We start from the raw sequence: 14,293 nt of genomic DNA on the forward strand, positions 1-14,293 counted from the left end.
AAAGGCCAAGACATGAATCGAAATTTATAAGGATCATAAGGCGTTCACTTGAGCATTTTGTAAGCGAAAGTGAATCCTCTCCATTGTAAAACTCTTATAGAGTTAGTATTACGAATTAGAGTCCTTTTGTAATTGTGGTTTTCATAATCTTGAGTAACAAAGTATTATTTCCACAAGTGTGTCCCGACCCTCCTTCCTTATAGCTGTGAATGCCTAACACAACCTGTTCTAGGGTGTGTTCGACTTTCCACAGTCAACTGATGAACAAAAATTGAGTCCAATTAGTAGGTTGGTCATGTATAACTTGATGCCGCACGGGAAGAATTTAAAAATACGTAATACTGCATTCCCACCCTGTGACACGAAGTACAATACAAAATTCAAAAAGAGGCAATTGAATTGAGAATGACTTTCTAATTTGAACGACAACTAATTCAATGGTTTAAAGATGTCATGCTACATAGAGGCTTTATGAACATTTCGTGGAGGCAAAAATGATATTGACAATAAGACTCCACTACAATATTCATTCAATAGGAAGGAGTATTTAACAATTAGCATAGCTTTATATCCCTCTTTAATCCCTACTTTTTAGGGGGTGTTTGACCCAATGAGTAGGGTTAATAAATTTGGGACTAATATGTTGGAGTTAGTAAGTTTGTGTTTAGTGTGTATTATAAGATAAAGTTCCTCAATAATTGTGAAAAGTAGAATTAAAGGGAAAGATTGAATTAGTCAATAAATTTGAAAAGTAAATTATAGAGGAAAATATGAAGTTCTTCGATAAATGTTAAAAATATGTATAACAAAAAGAGAAAATAGAGTTAATCGATAAATGTACAAAACTCAATAGTGTTTACTATTAAAGTTAAGTTGTTTATACCAACTTGAATTAAATGACCTCTATTGTTGAATATTTTTTCACTAAATTGCTTATACTTGCATTTCAAAAAGAAAGAAAGAAAGAAAAAAAGAAAAACTATTTAACGTGAAAACGAATAATGAGATCATCTCGAATTTCAGGAGTTTAAATAACTTTGAATACTCAGATGCAATCAAACCCAAACTTCAACAACTAAAATTGTATTTTTTATAAAAAAAAAAAATATTAGTATTTCATTGGATTAAAAACCGCATCAATATAAAATAAAAAAATTCAATTGATTTGTTTAATATTTCCCTCCAAAGTAAAATCAAATTAGCTCAAATGAATTATTATTTTATGATTTGAATCTCTTTTCATTATATATGTTGACGTAGGGTGATCTAATCGCCAATAATAATATAATTTGTGAGATATATTTAAAAGCCACATGTAGATTTATAATATACAAAAACGAAAGTGGTAGACAAGTCCAAGTCAATGGCTTCGTTTGTTGATCATTCTTTTATGTTTTTGTTTGCCGCCTTATATTACATCCATCAGTTGTCCTTTAATTATCAGACAGGAATATGTTCAACTATAAATATGTTCAACTATAATAATCTCTTCTTAATCCCACAATAATACTAAATAAATAATTAGGACAAGTAAATTTGAATCGTGTAAAAGAAAAATCCTCTTTCGTGATTTTAGTACAAATGACTTTAATTTTATTTATGCTAATGCCAAAAGCCAAGATTCTAAAAACCATAAAAACTAACATTTTATTATGTTACAAAGTCCGATTCGATTTCATGATAAAAAAAAAATTCATAAGATCATAAAAATTTTAATAATAGACGAGAACTTACATTGTAATGAAAATCATAATGTTCCTTGAAATTAATAATGGGTACAAACTCACGATCTCAAATTACATCCATTAGTTATCATTAGTGCAGCCTTATATTATTTAGGTCATCCTTCTCGTTTTAACATCTACAATAGTGCTATAAAAACCAGTGACCAAGAGGGAAAAAAAAAAAGCAGACGGCAAGTGGAGATAACTTGTGATCTTATATTGATAATAATTGTGATCTTGATTACATTTTCATAGTATAAGATGCAATTTACTTCCAATTTTCCCTCCACTAAAGTTCCACAAATTTAGTCCCCGGCATTTTGCATAAGCTCAAACCACTGCAAAAAGAAAGAACATCATTACCTCCAATCATATGAAGGAGGGGAAAAAGGAAAAGGAAAAAGAAAAGTTATTTTTACCTGTCTCAGTAGATCTCCAAGGGTCCTGGGAAGTGCTTCAATATTCCTTAGAATTATGTAATATGGGAAAGGAAAGGAATCCAAATACTTTGAGAATTTAATATTTCCACCATCAAAAGAAGCTTCCTGAAAAACCAGAGACGGATTGTAATCAATGGGAAGAAGATTTGCATCTAATATCTTAATCCTCAGAATATTATACTTCATATATGGAAAAGAAAAAATATATATATATAAAAAGGAATACCATGAGTTCCATGATGGATTCCTGCGGACTATCAAGAAGCAAAAATGCAACCATACGTTTCCGACTTAGAAGATCCCTCACATAACGTTTCAATTTATCCTGCAAAGGAAAAATGCTGTTTATAAAATAATCCAACATAAAACAAGAAAAAAGGGTCAAAGATAAGATGCTTTTTCCACTGAGTTATAGATGATAAAAGTTCATTCCCAAACAAGCCCTGAGAGTTTGGCTCAAGACTAAGAATAAAACTTTTTTAAAATAAAAGAAACATTTCATTGATAAATAAAATCAGGGGAGAACTCCAAACACCAGAGGTGATTACATAAGGGAGCACCAATTTGACTTAAAAAAATAAGCTGAAATGAGAAAAAGGGTGCTTTGTTTTGCACCAAGAAAAAGGAATTGATAAAACCAATTCTATAAAGCGATTAAAAGGGAAAGAGTCCCTAAGAATAAGCAAGAAAATGTATCACCTTCTCATGAAATCGTCCATCTGCAATGATTAAAACAAGCTGCTGTAAGGGATTGTATCCAGATGGAAGACGGGCTTTGGTGGCTGCATTATCCATTGTGTCATTGAGATATTTCAATAGGTCAACAACAGGTTCGTCAGTGATGCTATTCTCTTGTTTGAATGTTAAATTGGAGATCATCTGTATCCACATTCATCAGAAAAAAAAAAAAAAAAAAGGTTTTGAGTTTGAACATCTGGTATATTAGATGAGCATAACGAAAGGATAAAGGATCTTTCATCTTTCAGGTCTGCCGCTCAGTTGGAAGCTATGAAACAAGTCTGCGGTAAAGTCCTAGTCTCTAGATGAGCAATGGAAAATTCCATACCTGAACACCAGCCTCCGCTGTGAATGATTGATCAAAATCATGCAGTAACCTTATGTTTCCCTTCTTCCCAAAGCTTGCAACTGCTAAGCTTCCCATTTCTAGTTGGGACATGGCACGGCATACGGTCACTAAAGCTTCAATAGCAATATCTCCACAACAACTTTCAGACATGCTCTGGGAATCGTCCACGGCAATAACAATTTGGTAATCACGTTTGTTTGGCCTTGTCCTTCTCATCCAAATCTTATCTTTACGATAATGACTTGCTATATAGGGAATGACCTGAATGATCAGAAACGATAGATTTTTTAAAGTTTTCTTAAGGGCGAAAGAAAGAGATGAAAACATTAAGTTTAAGAAGATTTCATAGAAGGGACCTTTTTCATATTGATCCTTTTGCCAGTTTTGTAATCCCCCTGGAGCTTGCTGGCAAGAGTTGGCTCCATAACAAGACGCAGTTGTTCAGCCAACTCCTGAGATAACCTAGTTGTGCGCAGTTCATATTTCCTCCAGAGAACGGTTGCATTATCTTTAACCTCACTAGATACTACTTCAGTATTGTTCACTTTCCCCAATTCATCATCACTCACGGAGAGCTTTTCAAATTTACGCATTGGCTCATTCAAGTAAGTTCTATTGACAGATACCAAATTATCTGAAATGGGTGTTGAATCACCATCTTCAGTGTGACGATGTTCTTGAGATTCCTCCTCAGTTAGATTGTTCAAATTTGAAACAGGCAGGGGATGATCTGCTACACTTTTATGAATGGAGGCACGACTAGAATCACGAGTTTCAAGATTTTGTCTCTCAGACTCCATTGGCTCAGAGATGTCAGACTTCAAGGCAGCAGTACTATCTTTGTCGAAGTTATTACCATTGGCATCGGTATCAATCTGCTCAGATGTTGCGGGTCCCATTGCCTGTGCAGAACCCTTTTCCAATTCAGAAACAAACCCATACTCTTCTGCATCTTGGTCCTCCATCTCGTCTGGTACATCTTCATTATTTGCCTGGAGATCGACAGAAACTCTTGCTCTTTCCTTCCAGGTATTTAGTGCATCACCAACATTACGGTAAGGATTTGGTTGCATTTTCTGAAAAGATGATGCTTCAGGCTGAGGCAATTGAGTAATTAAAGGATCATCGGTGAATCTCCCACCACTCGATGAATCTGCTGCCAAGATATCAGTCTCAGAAGCATCACCACTAGGCATGCTTCTTGATGAAGCACCATCATTTTGTATTTCATTACTTCTAGACGAGCTTTTCTCCAGGTCAATTTTTCTCGAGTCTGATGACTGCAAACCACCATTTGGTTGTGTAGCAGATTCTGCATTTTGCACATTTTCACCTGCATCTGATGCATCATTTCTCGGGGCCATTGCATTCAGCTGATTATTTTCCTCACGATCACCACCCTCAATGTCCATTTCAGAGGTTTCACGCTCTGTCTCAGCTTCAGTCATATTTTCATGTATTGGATCTGTCACATTCTCCTCGATATTCCCATTCTCGGTAGAATTTTCATCCTCGTCAAGATTATCTTGCACAGAAGATGCATCCTCTTTTTCATCCATCTCCAGATCTGAGCATTCATTTGACTCTTCATGTTTCAATTCTGATGGTTCAGCCACTTCTTGCTCATGATCAAAATTCATGTTCTCATGTTCCTCTCCATCAGAAGGGTCACTATCATTTTCACCTTCACCATTGCTTTCTTTTTGCTCATTAATGTCTGTCTCACAACTTTCATCTGCAGAAGCAGAAAGTTCATCATTGGCTCTAAGTTCACAAGAGCCGACATCCTCATTCTCAACTGGAGGCCCTGATCCAACTTTTTCATTCTCATTAATAAGACATTCATCTTCCTCCTTATTCCACATTTTCTCATCAACTACTTCACTTTCGGCTCCAGCTTCTCCCAGGATGGACTCCAATTGTTCATCTCCCTCAGCTTCATTGTCGTCCTCAGAATCCTCGCTAACACTAAATGTTTCAGCATCAAAATCTTGCTCCATTTCAATACCTTTATCACTTTTACTTGGGGTTTCGGTTGGAGCATCCAGGTCACTTGCCTAAACAAGTAATTTATCATTAACAAAATAAATAGAGAATTGAAAACAACAACAAACAAGGAAGTCCGATTATCCAGCAAGGCGACTTGTATGATTATGCACAGCATACCTTCTCATTAGCACCAAGCAGCTGATCCTCATCAATCATCTGGTCACTCACATCATTTAATCCTGCACCCTCCCCCATGCCAGTTCCACTCACATCTTGATCTTTTCTATCAGTAACATCATTGTCCGGATTTTCAGTAGGAAGGCCAAATCCTTCTGAATACAAATTAGTCAAAACTGTTGCTAGCACATTGGTTGTTACTGATACCTGGCATTGAAATTTTGTTAAGACCATAAAAAGGTGACCTACAACAATCTGAGATAAACTGTGGTAATAAATGAAATGCAAATGTCACTTATTTACTGCAAATTGTATATCAATGTTCACAAAACGGCTAACAGATAAAAGAGAGAAATAAAAATCATCAATGTGCCATGCATCTAAACATCAGCAAAATTTAAAAAGGAATACAATTGAGTTATGACCAACCTACCGAGCAATTGAAGTCGAGAACATCTTGTAGTAGATGCTCACCAATATTCTTTATCAAGTCTAAAAGTACATGTAATTGCTTAAAATATGTGCCCACTTGCAATGACAACATGCGATCTTCAGAGAGGGAATTGCCCTTGGCTTTCATACCAGAAGCATAAAGCAATTTATCCTGAATACAGAACTCCAAATGAAAAACCAGGCCAAATTTTCAGAAAAAAAATATGTATAAAAACAAGCGAGAGAAATATCAACTTACAGCGTAAGAGACTGTATTGAGAAGCTTATCACATAAAGTGTCCAAGCTCAAATTTTTCATACACAAGCCCAATAAAGGTTCCCAGGAAGTAACATTCCCTATCTTTTCTTCTGGAAGACTATGATCCGAGCAGGACGAAATAAAATTTTCCAATGAGCTGAAAATATGTCCAAAAATGTCCTGAAGAGCTTCATTAAATCTGCTACAAATCTCGGAAAAGTTTTCACCATTTCTAATACTACTCTCTGCTGCCAGACCGGATCTGAACTCTTCCTCAACAAGACTCGACTGCAAAATATCCAATTTTCATATGACCATCTGTGAGAAGTTGAATTCACTTGCAAGCATCTGACATCGGTCAGCACAGAAAAAATAGCGATAAAATTTATTTAAGGCATACCTTCTCAAATACTTCATCAAAATGACCAAGCAGAATATTCTCAATTGATCTTCGATTAGCAAGACGCTTGGACAAATCAGAGTGATGCTCCCTGAAGATATTGATAACTTCAAAATTCTGAATGATAAGTTCTTTCATTTGTTCTGTAACAACATATGGTTGCAAGAAACTAGCAGGCGTTGATATAACTTCCTTCTGGCCAAGAAGGCAATTATCAAGGCATTCCTGGAACATGGATTCCATAGATTTTTTTGATAAGAAACAATTTTATTGATGAATGAAATAATCTAAAGAGAAATAAAATAAGGGCCATTTCATAGGGAGGAAAAAAGGTGCAATCAAAGTGCAAGAGAGATTTAACATGGATTTCACGAATATAGAACAACGATCACTTCATCCAAATAATACAAGATTATGTAATAAATTCTGAACCTTTGACTTCCTGAACCCAGGCAAAAATGTCTCTATTGCTTCAACAATCCAATTTTCTTCAGATTCGATGCTTCGGCAGGACTTCAAATGCACATTTTTGAAGGATTTTAGCAAGATTAATTCTTCTTGAGCCATTATACTCAAACTGTCAAAGATTTTCTGTAAAAATCCAGAAAGGCAGTCAAAAACCTCTCAAAAGGATGAAATAGCATTGATATCAGACGACAATGAAAATCAAACTGACCTTCTGCTGCCACAAGCATCTATATACGAGTTCCTGATTACAACTAATTCTGCTTTCATAACCATTCCGAGCACTGGAATCCTTAGAACTGGAGTACAACTTTTCCAAAAGTGATAGACAACTTTTCAAGTGATTCAAATGCTTAGCAAAGTGATCAGTAATAGTGTGTTGCTTTTGCTGTATTACAATAAGTTGGTTCAGAAAAGAGCATGACTGCTCCACCTGGAAAAGAAAAAACCGGGATATAAGGGCCAGTTTTAATTTGTGGATCCACAAAACATGAAAAAACAGCAGCAGCATGTTATAACGGGAGTATAAAAAAAAAACAATGGGAAAACATTATTTTGTTAGTGTGGAAAACCAATGTCAGACAGACGTGCAATCATGCTGGTTACCTGACAGCAGAATTTCTACTATATTGATTACCCGCACTTTCATAATAGGAGTTACCTGCTCGCGTGTAACATCTTTATGAGAGTTCAAGCAAGTCTGCTGCAAGAGCAACACTGCTTTTACACTCTTGAAGTAGTATTCAATGGCATCACTTCTTTTTGCACCTAATCCTAAATTCTGAAATTCTTGTACATCACTGGAAGGAGTATCGTCTGAAACTCCACGGGACAGTCTACTTTGAGACAGAAGTAAATACTGAATGTCATCTGATTGCTGAAGGAACCACCAGGATTTAGAATTCTCCTGAAAGGGCCACGCCAGTATTTAAGAAAGCACAACATAAAAATCTAGACAGCTTCGTAATTTAAGGAAAATTTGACATCTGATGTTTACTACCTCCAAATAAATAGACTTATGCCTTGACAAACCACTAGTTTCCAAAAGCTTCAGAAGTTCAGACAAGGCCCTCCGCTTCCCTTGGCTCTTTTTTGATTCCTTCCAAATAACGTCACAATAGCTTGCTCTTTGGTATATTCTTTCAACTGTGCAACTTAAAGATTTCCATTCTTCTTGATAAGAAAGAGACTGCGATTGAGATTCTGATTGCTGAATTACAGTAATCAAATCTGAAAAGGTGCAATATCCTTATATTCATAAGCATTAAATAGGAAACAGAACTAAACAATCACTAATATAAATGCGAATAAAAAACCTTCAGCACTTTTTAAACTCGGGAATGATAGCTTGGATTCAGGAGTTCCATTCGGGTACAAATTTTGCAGCACACTTAGTACACTTTTTCTCCAGTCAGTAAACCAATCAAACCTAAAAACCATACGAGGCATATTAAGAGTTCAATACAAGGAGTTCTAGAAACAAAGAATGAAGAAAAGAGAGGCTAACCTATCTTCTGCACCGGATTGAAGTGATTGTATTTTGCTCCCCTTTTTTGCAGCCTCTTGGTTGAAGAAAAGCAACACAGGTTGCTGCAACAGATCCTATAATGAAATGGAAAAAAAGTAGAACCAAAAGAAAAAAATTATAAAAAAAATGTCAAAGCTTGACTCATGATGCCCTCTATCATCCTTTCTAATAGTGAATGCAACCCAAAGGTCACATTTACCCACAATTCCAAATTTGATTTCGTGAATAGAAGAAATCTAGGAAGCATCGACACGCAACACGACACGACACAACACGACAACACGCCAATTTCTAAAAAAAGTAGGAAACGACATGTTGGGGACACGTAATTTTTTTAATTATTATTTTCATTATTATTATTAAAATAATATTAAAAGATAAAACCTAAAACACTTTAATTTTTTTTTTTTTTTACAAACTAGTAAAAAAATTGTGAATGAAAAGTAAATACAAATATGCTGATTATTAAGTTGCTTAGAAAAAGTTTAATTTAATTTTAAATGTTAAAGGTGCATGAAACTCAATAAATTATTGCCCACTAAAACTAAAAAAGACAAAAGCCCAAAACCCATAAAAAAATAAATAAAATAAAAAAAACCCACATTAAAAGGCCAAACAAACACTAAAACAAAGAAGCCCTAATATCTTATTCATCCTTCTGTAGCCATATTAAAACAAGAAAACCCTAACATCTCATTCTCTTTTCAGCCGTCTTCCTCTCTTCCCCTCCCCCCGATATTGTTCTCCCCTCTCCCCTTATACTACTTTCATCCCCAATTTCGTTCAGTCCTCCTCCCTTCACCACTGATCTGCCACCGCTACCGCCACCACAAGCCATCACCATCCTGACAACTGCCAATGCCTGTCGGTGCTCTCCAACATCCAATGATGCAATAGTGGTCCTCCAGCGAAAGAAAGGAGAGAATAGGAGGGAAAGGAAATAGAACATGGAGTTGTCCAAGCTGTCTAAGAATGTCACCCGGTGTCTGATTATTAAAATAATAAAAATAATAAAATAAGACACGCAAATTGATGTGTCTGACACGTGTTCGAGTGTGTCAGTGTCCGACACGGACATTCCATAAAAAACGACGTGTCCGTGCTTTCTAAGAAGAAATTACTTACAAAATCAGTATTTGATCCCCAAAAACTAATATTATACTGTTTGGATTTCAAAGAAGGCACCCAAGACCCTGGTAACATATAAAAGCAAGTTTAAATGATTGTTCATCACTTACACTGTATTTCTTAATAAGCTTCCTGAGCTTCAGCCTACTTCTCCTTGAGTTCTCCAGAGAACAATAACTCTCGAGACGTTCCCAACGACATAATTTCTGAATTTCCTTCAACTCTGTTTCAATTTTCTTCCGACAACCTTCTATATGCTCCAATATTCTGAAGTGAAAAAAATCACATCCCATGATCTATCAATACAAGAAGCACCCAGTAATCTAAAGAGGGAAGAGAAAAAAAATCATAACTAAAACTCACATTGGTAAAAATTGAACATAATATCCAAATAAGTTGTACAAGGCCTTCACAAGTTCCATCTCAAGAGGACTGCATCATTTGAGACAATTTCATAAAGGATCGAGTTTAGAATACAAATAGCTAACTGCAGAAACTAATCACCATCAAGTGAGAAGGGTTACTTTTAACACTATACTTGAATTTGTTTGTACCAGATCTTTATAGAATGTAAGAATGAATAATAATCAGACACGATCCATTTTGTCCATCTTCTTATTTATACTTCTCACAAACCAGATTTAATAAAAGAACCTTGGGTTACCTGGAAACTTTAACGCAGAAGCCAGTTCTAATTTGTCCAAGAAATGAGAAAAGAAGTTCAAGGCGTTTCCTGAATTCCCCAACACTTGATGTATGAATGAAATCCTCCAAACTGCAATAAAAATGCTACTGTATGATATAAATAGCAGAAGTATAAAAACATTTGGGAAGCAGGGTGGGTTTAGTAGGTAAAGGACATGCCTACTGATGGTAGAGTAAGAATGCCGATGCCGTAGAATTGAGAAAAGAGGAAACCATAACTGCAGCAAATATGAGGCAGAAGAATTTTATTAGTACTGAAAAATGAAACATAGGTAGTTCAGGACAAAAGACACTTAGTCAGAACAACAGCAACATAAAAACCCAAATCCCAAGCAATTTCTGCACGAGTAATGATCAACTTTTATAGCAATAGCCAGTAACAATATCAGGGGGGAAAACCATTCCTCAACCACTGGAGGTCAAGACTAAAACAATCAAATTAGAAGTATGAATCAAGGTCTGAAACAAAATATTTTCTATGGCCAAAGTGAAATTTAGAACCCTCCCTCATCCCATGGAACAAAAGTGGTCTTATAAAATCAACACTGTTCCAGTATCACCTTTCCACAATTGAGTTCGTACTGGTCCTGCACCTCATCAAGCAATGCTGGCCATGAGTCAAACTCCATCTTTTTCCATGATGAAACTAATTCAAGTATAGTCTCCAGTTGCTCTGCAAGTTATTATAAAAAAGTTGTAGAAGATGGACTTCCAAGAGCAAAACCAAAAAATTTTAATTAAAAATCCTTACCAGAGGAAGAAAACTTCGACCCATGTTCAGGTAATGTTTGCACCTTGTTAACCAGGAGTTGCAAACCTGATAAAGCCTGTAAAGATCATGATGAGAATCCCTTATTAATATAAAATCCAAAACAAACTACAAGAAAATTAGGATCTCCAAATTTAGTACTAATGGTACAATGTAGCTTTTAACCAAGGACTAATTATCTTGGGAGGAAGTTACATTTTTGTGCTTGCTTGCATAAGAGTTCACACTATGGGGTATAACAGAATTGATATATAAATATGCCCCCATCTTGATAATTAAAGATGATCTTCTAATGGGTTGCTCTTACTAACAGTGTTGGAGAAAGGCCAAAGTGAGCTTGGCTTAGTGGTGTTGGCATTTATTGTCTCTAGAGGTCGGAAGTTCAATCTCCCACCATGCAATTGTTGTACTCCAAAAAAAAAGAAAAAATCTGTGGAGAAAGTTACATTCTTGTCCTTTCTTGCATACGAGTTCACGCTACGGGCTCTTACACAATTGATATATAGATATGCCCCAATCTCAATAATTAAGGATGACTTAATCTTACTAACAGTAATTTCAGTCAATAATCTACATCCCCTTGGTTTTTCTTTTTTAAAAATGACTTAATCTTACAAACTAGCAATATATAGCAGTACAAATACCTTTGCTACCGGGGTGTCCGTAGAAAATTTTTGAAGCATTTCAATTATATCCAAGATCTTCTGAAGAACATGATGTTCTTCGTGATCAAGCAAAAGTGAAGAAACACGTTGATGAAGAGGATCAAGTAACTTCACCATGTTTGCTATCATTGAAGGATTTGGATCCTGAGTAAAAGTATTATAACCATAATTATTAACAGTATGTTAAAAATTAAAACAATACATAAATCACTTTGTAAAACCTTGTAGAAATTATATTTCCCAGCTACTCTTTCAGGAAAAACACAGTATCCTTCATGCTCCAAACAAAGCCGTAATAAGTGCTCTGGTGCAAGTTTGGCGTCCAGACTTGACAGCAACAAACCACCAAAATCTGAAGAAAACACAGCAAACAAATTTCAACTTTAAGGGCTTAAAAAAAATACACACTACAAAATGTGACTAAATGTCTCGTAGTCATGAATACCTTTAATTAATGCTAAACCCAAATTATATGAACCAGAAAAAGAATGTAACCGGGATGCATCAGATACTTTGAAAGTTCCAGGCTGAAACCAAAGGAAACATGTCAGATACTGAAGTGCTACAACATCCACAATACAAAAAATGGCATAACAAAAGTAGAGGGCAGAAAGCTATAAAGTTAATACCATAAAAACCCTTTATAATATTCAAAATTCTGACAGTATGCATTTGTGTTTGTGTTTAGAAGGATACAACTTTAAAAGTTTATTTAAGGGCAGCAGTGTGAAATAAGTGATGCACTAACGTATCTGAAGTAAAATTATAAAAATCACCAATTTCTCAGAATAACTAGAAGTACAAGTTACCAAGGAAAGAAAGGAACAACAAAGCTCACAGTAATCTGTAATGAACTTACAGCCAAAACAAGACCAGGAGAGCCGAACAGCTGATTATGAATGTGAATCATCTGGTCGATCATAGACTCATCTATTGACGCCCATTCATCTTCTGAAGTATCATATTGCTTGCTAGTATCACTCTGGAAGATATCATGTCACTTAACACAATTAATAAATGAAAATAACACAAGATCAAAGATGCGTTAAATAATTGCTTATGAATCTGCAGGGGGGTGGTACCATCTCAGTGGCCTCATCTTCAGAGAGTAACTCCATTTCCGAAGAATTTTCGTTGTCTAATGATTTGTCAACATCAGCTTCAATAACCTTTTCAATCTTGAACATACGGGGCTTAAACTTGTATAATTGAGAGTTAACATCTTCTTTAGTTGTTAACTGAACTTTCATACTCATCCAGAGATTGGCAAATCCATTGAAAATTTTATCCAATAGCTGAGCAGTACATACCATAAAAAAGATTGTTAAAAATCGAGACTTATATGATGTACTTATAGTTATAAACCTTTACAATTCTGAAGTAAAACATTGCAAGAAGCTTCACCAGAAAAGATGAAGTATCCATCAGACCAGAATCAGCAACAACATGTGAAGCACGAACCAAAATATTGTATTGTAGAGAACTTTTAAGTTGCATAATGCAGGCCTGTAATCAGAACGGATGATGTCGAGAATAAACAAAGAACAGAAATTAATTATTAATATCTTTTTAAATGAGATAGAAAATACAGACCGCATCATTATCTACAGTTTCTTTCGAACTAATAACCAACTTTTCCAGCAAACCAACGTCCATTGCGTAGAAACAATCTGTATCAGCACTAAGATCGTGGAAAGAAAACCCAGCCAGTCCATTGTTTAAACCAACAGACATCTGATTGGAAGGAGGCCCTCGTGGGAATCTCATAAAGGAATAAATTGATTTCTGGCACAATTTTCAGGATAAGTATTTGAACTTATGAAATCTAATAGGAAGGGAAAAATAAAAGTAAAAGCTGAAATAGAATACCATAACTTGCTTCCCATTATACGGCTCAACTACACCAGTAAAATACAAGCTTGATAAGACAAGGGACAAGCCTAATTTCATTTCATAAACTGCAAGCTGAATGGGTTGAATAATATCAAGATATCCAGTGTATTCATCCGATAATCGATCAATAAAGCAAGTAGCCACCTCCTATGAAATAAAACAATGTAATGTAAAATATGCCAAAATAATCAATAATATTGTCAGAGAAAAAAAAATCAACTAGAGAGATGCAACAATACCTCCCAGTTGCATAGTCTAGCAATTTGGTGTGAGTCTGTTGCTTCTATATTTGTCAACAAAATATCAACAAACTCAAAAAACTCTTCACACTCATGTTTCAACTTCTTAAACTTCCCAGGTTCCACACGGAAAACAACCTGAACCAACAAAAATTCATCACAATGACAAATCAAAAGTTAAGATTTTATCCATCTCTAAACTGCTATAAAAGAGTATCGACAACTTAGCTTCCAACACATGGTAAAATAATGTTTTCCTACAGTTTAGTATTAGATATACTTATCTAACTTTTAATTTTTAGATGAGATTTTTTTAGAAGAGAAACAATACTATTGATGGACGAAATAAAGGAATACAAACCCCATAAACACCCAAAGTTGAAATTATACATT

At 35.2% G+C, this 14,293-nt stretch overlaps 1 protein-coding gene across 5 annotated transcripts in view; it reads right to left on the reverse strand.

Annotated features, from left to right (window-relative positions):
• Positions 1-1,735: 1,735 nt before the first annotated feature.
• The window catches only part of LOC120086959 (midasin), a 50,986-nt gene continuing 38,428 nt past the window's right edge, over positions 1,736-14,293 (reverse strand). For 3 of the 5 annotated variants that reach the window (XM_039043780.1, XM_039043782.1, XM_039043783.1), the window contains 31 exons: positions 13,901-14,038; positions 13,638-13,808; positions 13,362-13,553; positions 13,173-13,274; positions 12,851-13,063; positions 12,628-12,750; positions 12,214-12,295; positions 11,990-12,120; positions 11,748-11,912; positions 11,086-11,161; positions 10,895-11,007; positions 10,494-10,552; positions 10,294-10,404; positions 9,993-10,061; positions 9,740-9,896; positions 8,481-8,575; positions 8,290-8,402; positions 7,974-8,203; positions 7,635-7,880; positions 7,185-7,406; positions 6,941-7,099; positions 6,509-6,733; positions 6,109-6,396; positions 5,851-6,021; positions 5,418-5,624; positions 3,608-5,308; positions 3,231-3,512; positions 2,864-3,043; positions 2,391-2,489; positions 2,144-2,269; positions 2,030-2,062 (listed from right to left, as the gene is read on the reverse strand). In XM_039043780.1, coding sequence (XP_038899708.1) covers positions 2,030-2,062; positions 2,144-2,269; positions 2,391-2,489; positions 2,864-3,043; positions 3,231-3,512; positions 3,608-5,308; positions 5,418-5,624; positions 5,851-6,021; positions 6,109-6,396; positions 6,509-6,733; positions 6,941-7,099; positions 7,185-7,406; positions 7,635-7,880; positions 7,974-8,203; positions 8,290-8,402; positions 8,481-8,575; positions 9,740-9,896; positions 9,993-10,061; positions 10,294-10,404; positions 10,494-10,552; positions 10,895-11,007; positions 11,086-11,161; positions 11,748-11,912; positions 11,990-12,120; positions 12,214-12,295; positions 12,628-12,750; positions 12,851-13,063; positions 13,173-13,274; positions 13,362-13,553; positions 13,638-13,808; positions 13,901-14,038 — 6,279 coding nt within the window. Of the gene's footprint in view, positions 2,063-2,143; positions 2,270-2,390; positions 2,490-2,863; positions 3,044-3,230; positions 3,513-3,607; positions 5,309-5,417; positions 5,625-5,850; positions 6,022-6,108; positions 6,397-6,508; positions 6,734-6,940; positions 7,100-7,184; positions 7,407-7,634; positions 7,881-7,973; positions 8,204-8,289; positions 8,403-8,480; positions 8,576-9,739; positions 9,897-9,992; positions 10,062-10,293; positions 10,405-10,493; positions 10,553-10,894; positions 11,008-11,085; positions 11,162-11,747; positions 11,913-11,989; positions 12,121-12,213; positions 12,296-12,627; positions 12,751-12,850; positions 13,064-13,172; positions 13,275-13,361; positions 13,554-13,637; positions 13,809-13,900; positions 14,039-14,293 lie in introns of all 5 variants that reach the window. The other 2 variants (XM_039043779.1, XM_039043781.1) reach the window with 2 other exon arrangements.

The sequence above is a fragment of the Benincasa hispida genome, chromosome 9, assembly GCF_009727055.1.
Source record: "Benincasa hispida cultivar B227 chromosome 9, ASM972705v1, whole genome shotgun sequence".
In the NCBI taxonomy this organism is placed as follows: domain Eukaryota; kingdom Viridiplantae; phylum Streptophyta; class Magnoliopsida; order Cucurbitales; family Cucurbitaceae; genus Benincasa; species Benincasa hispida.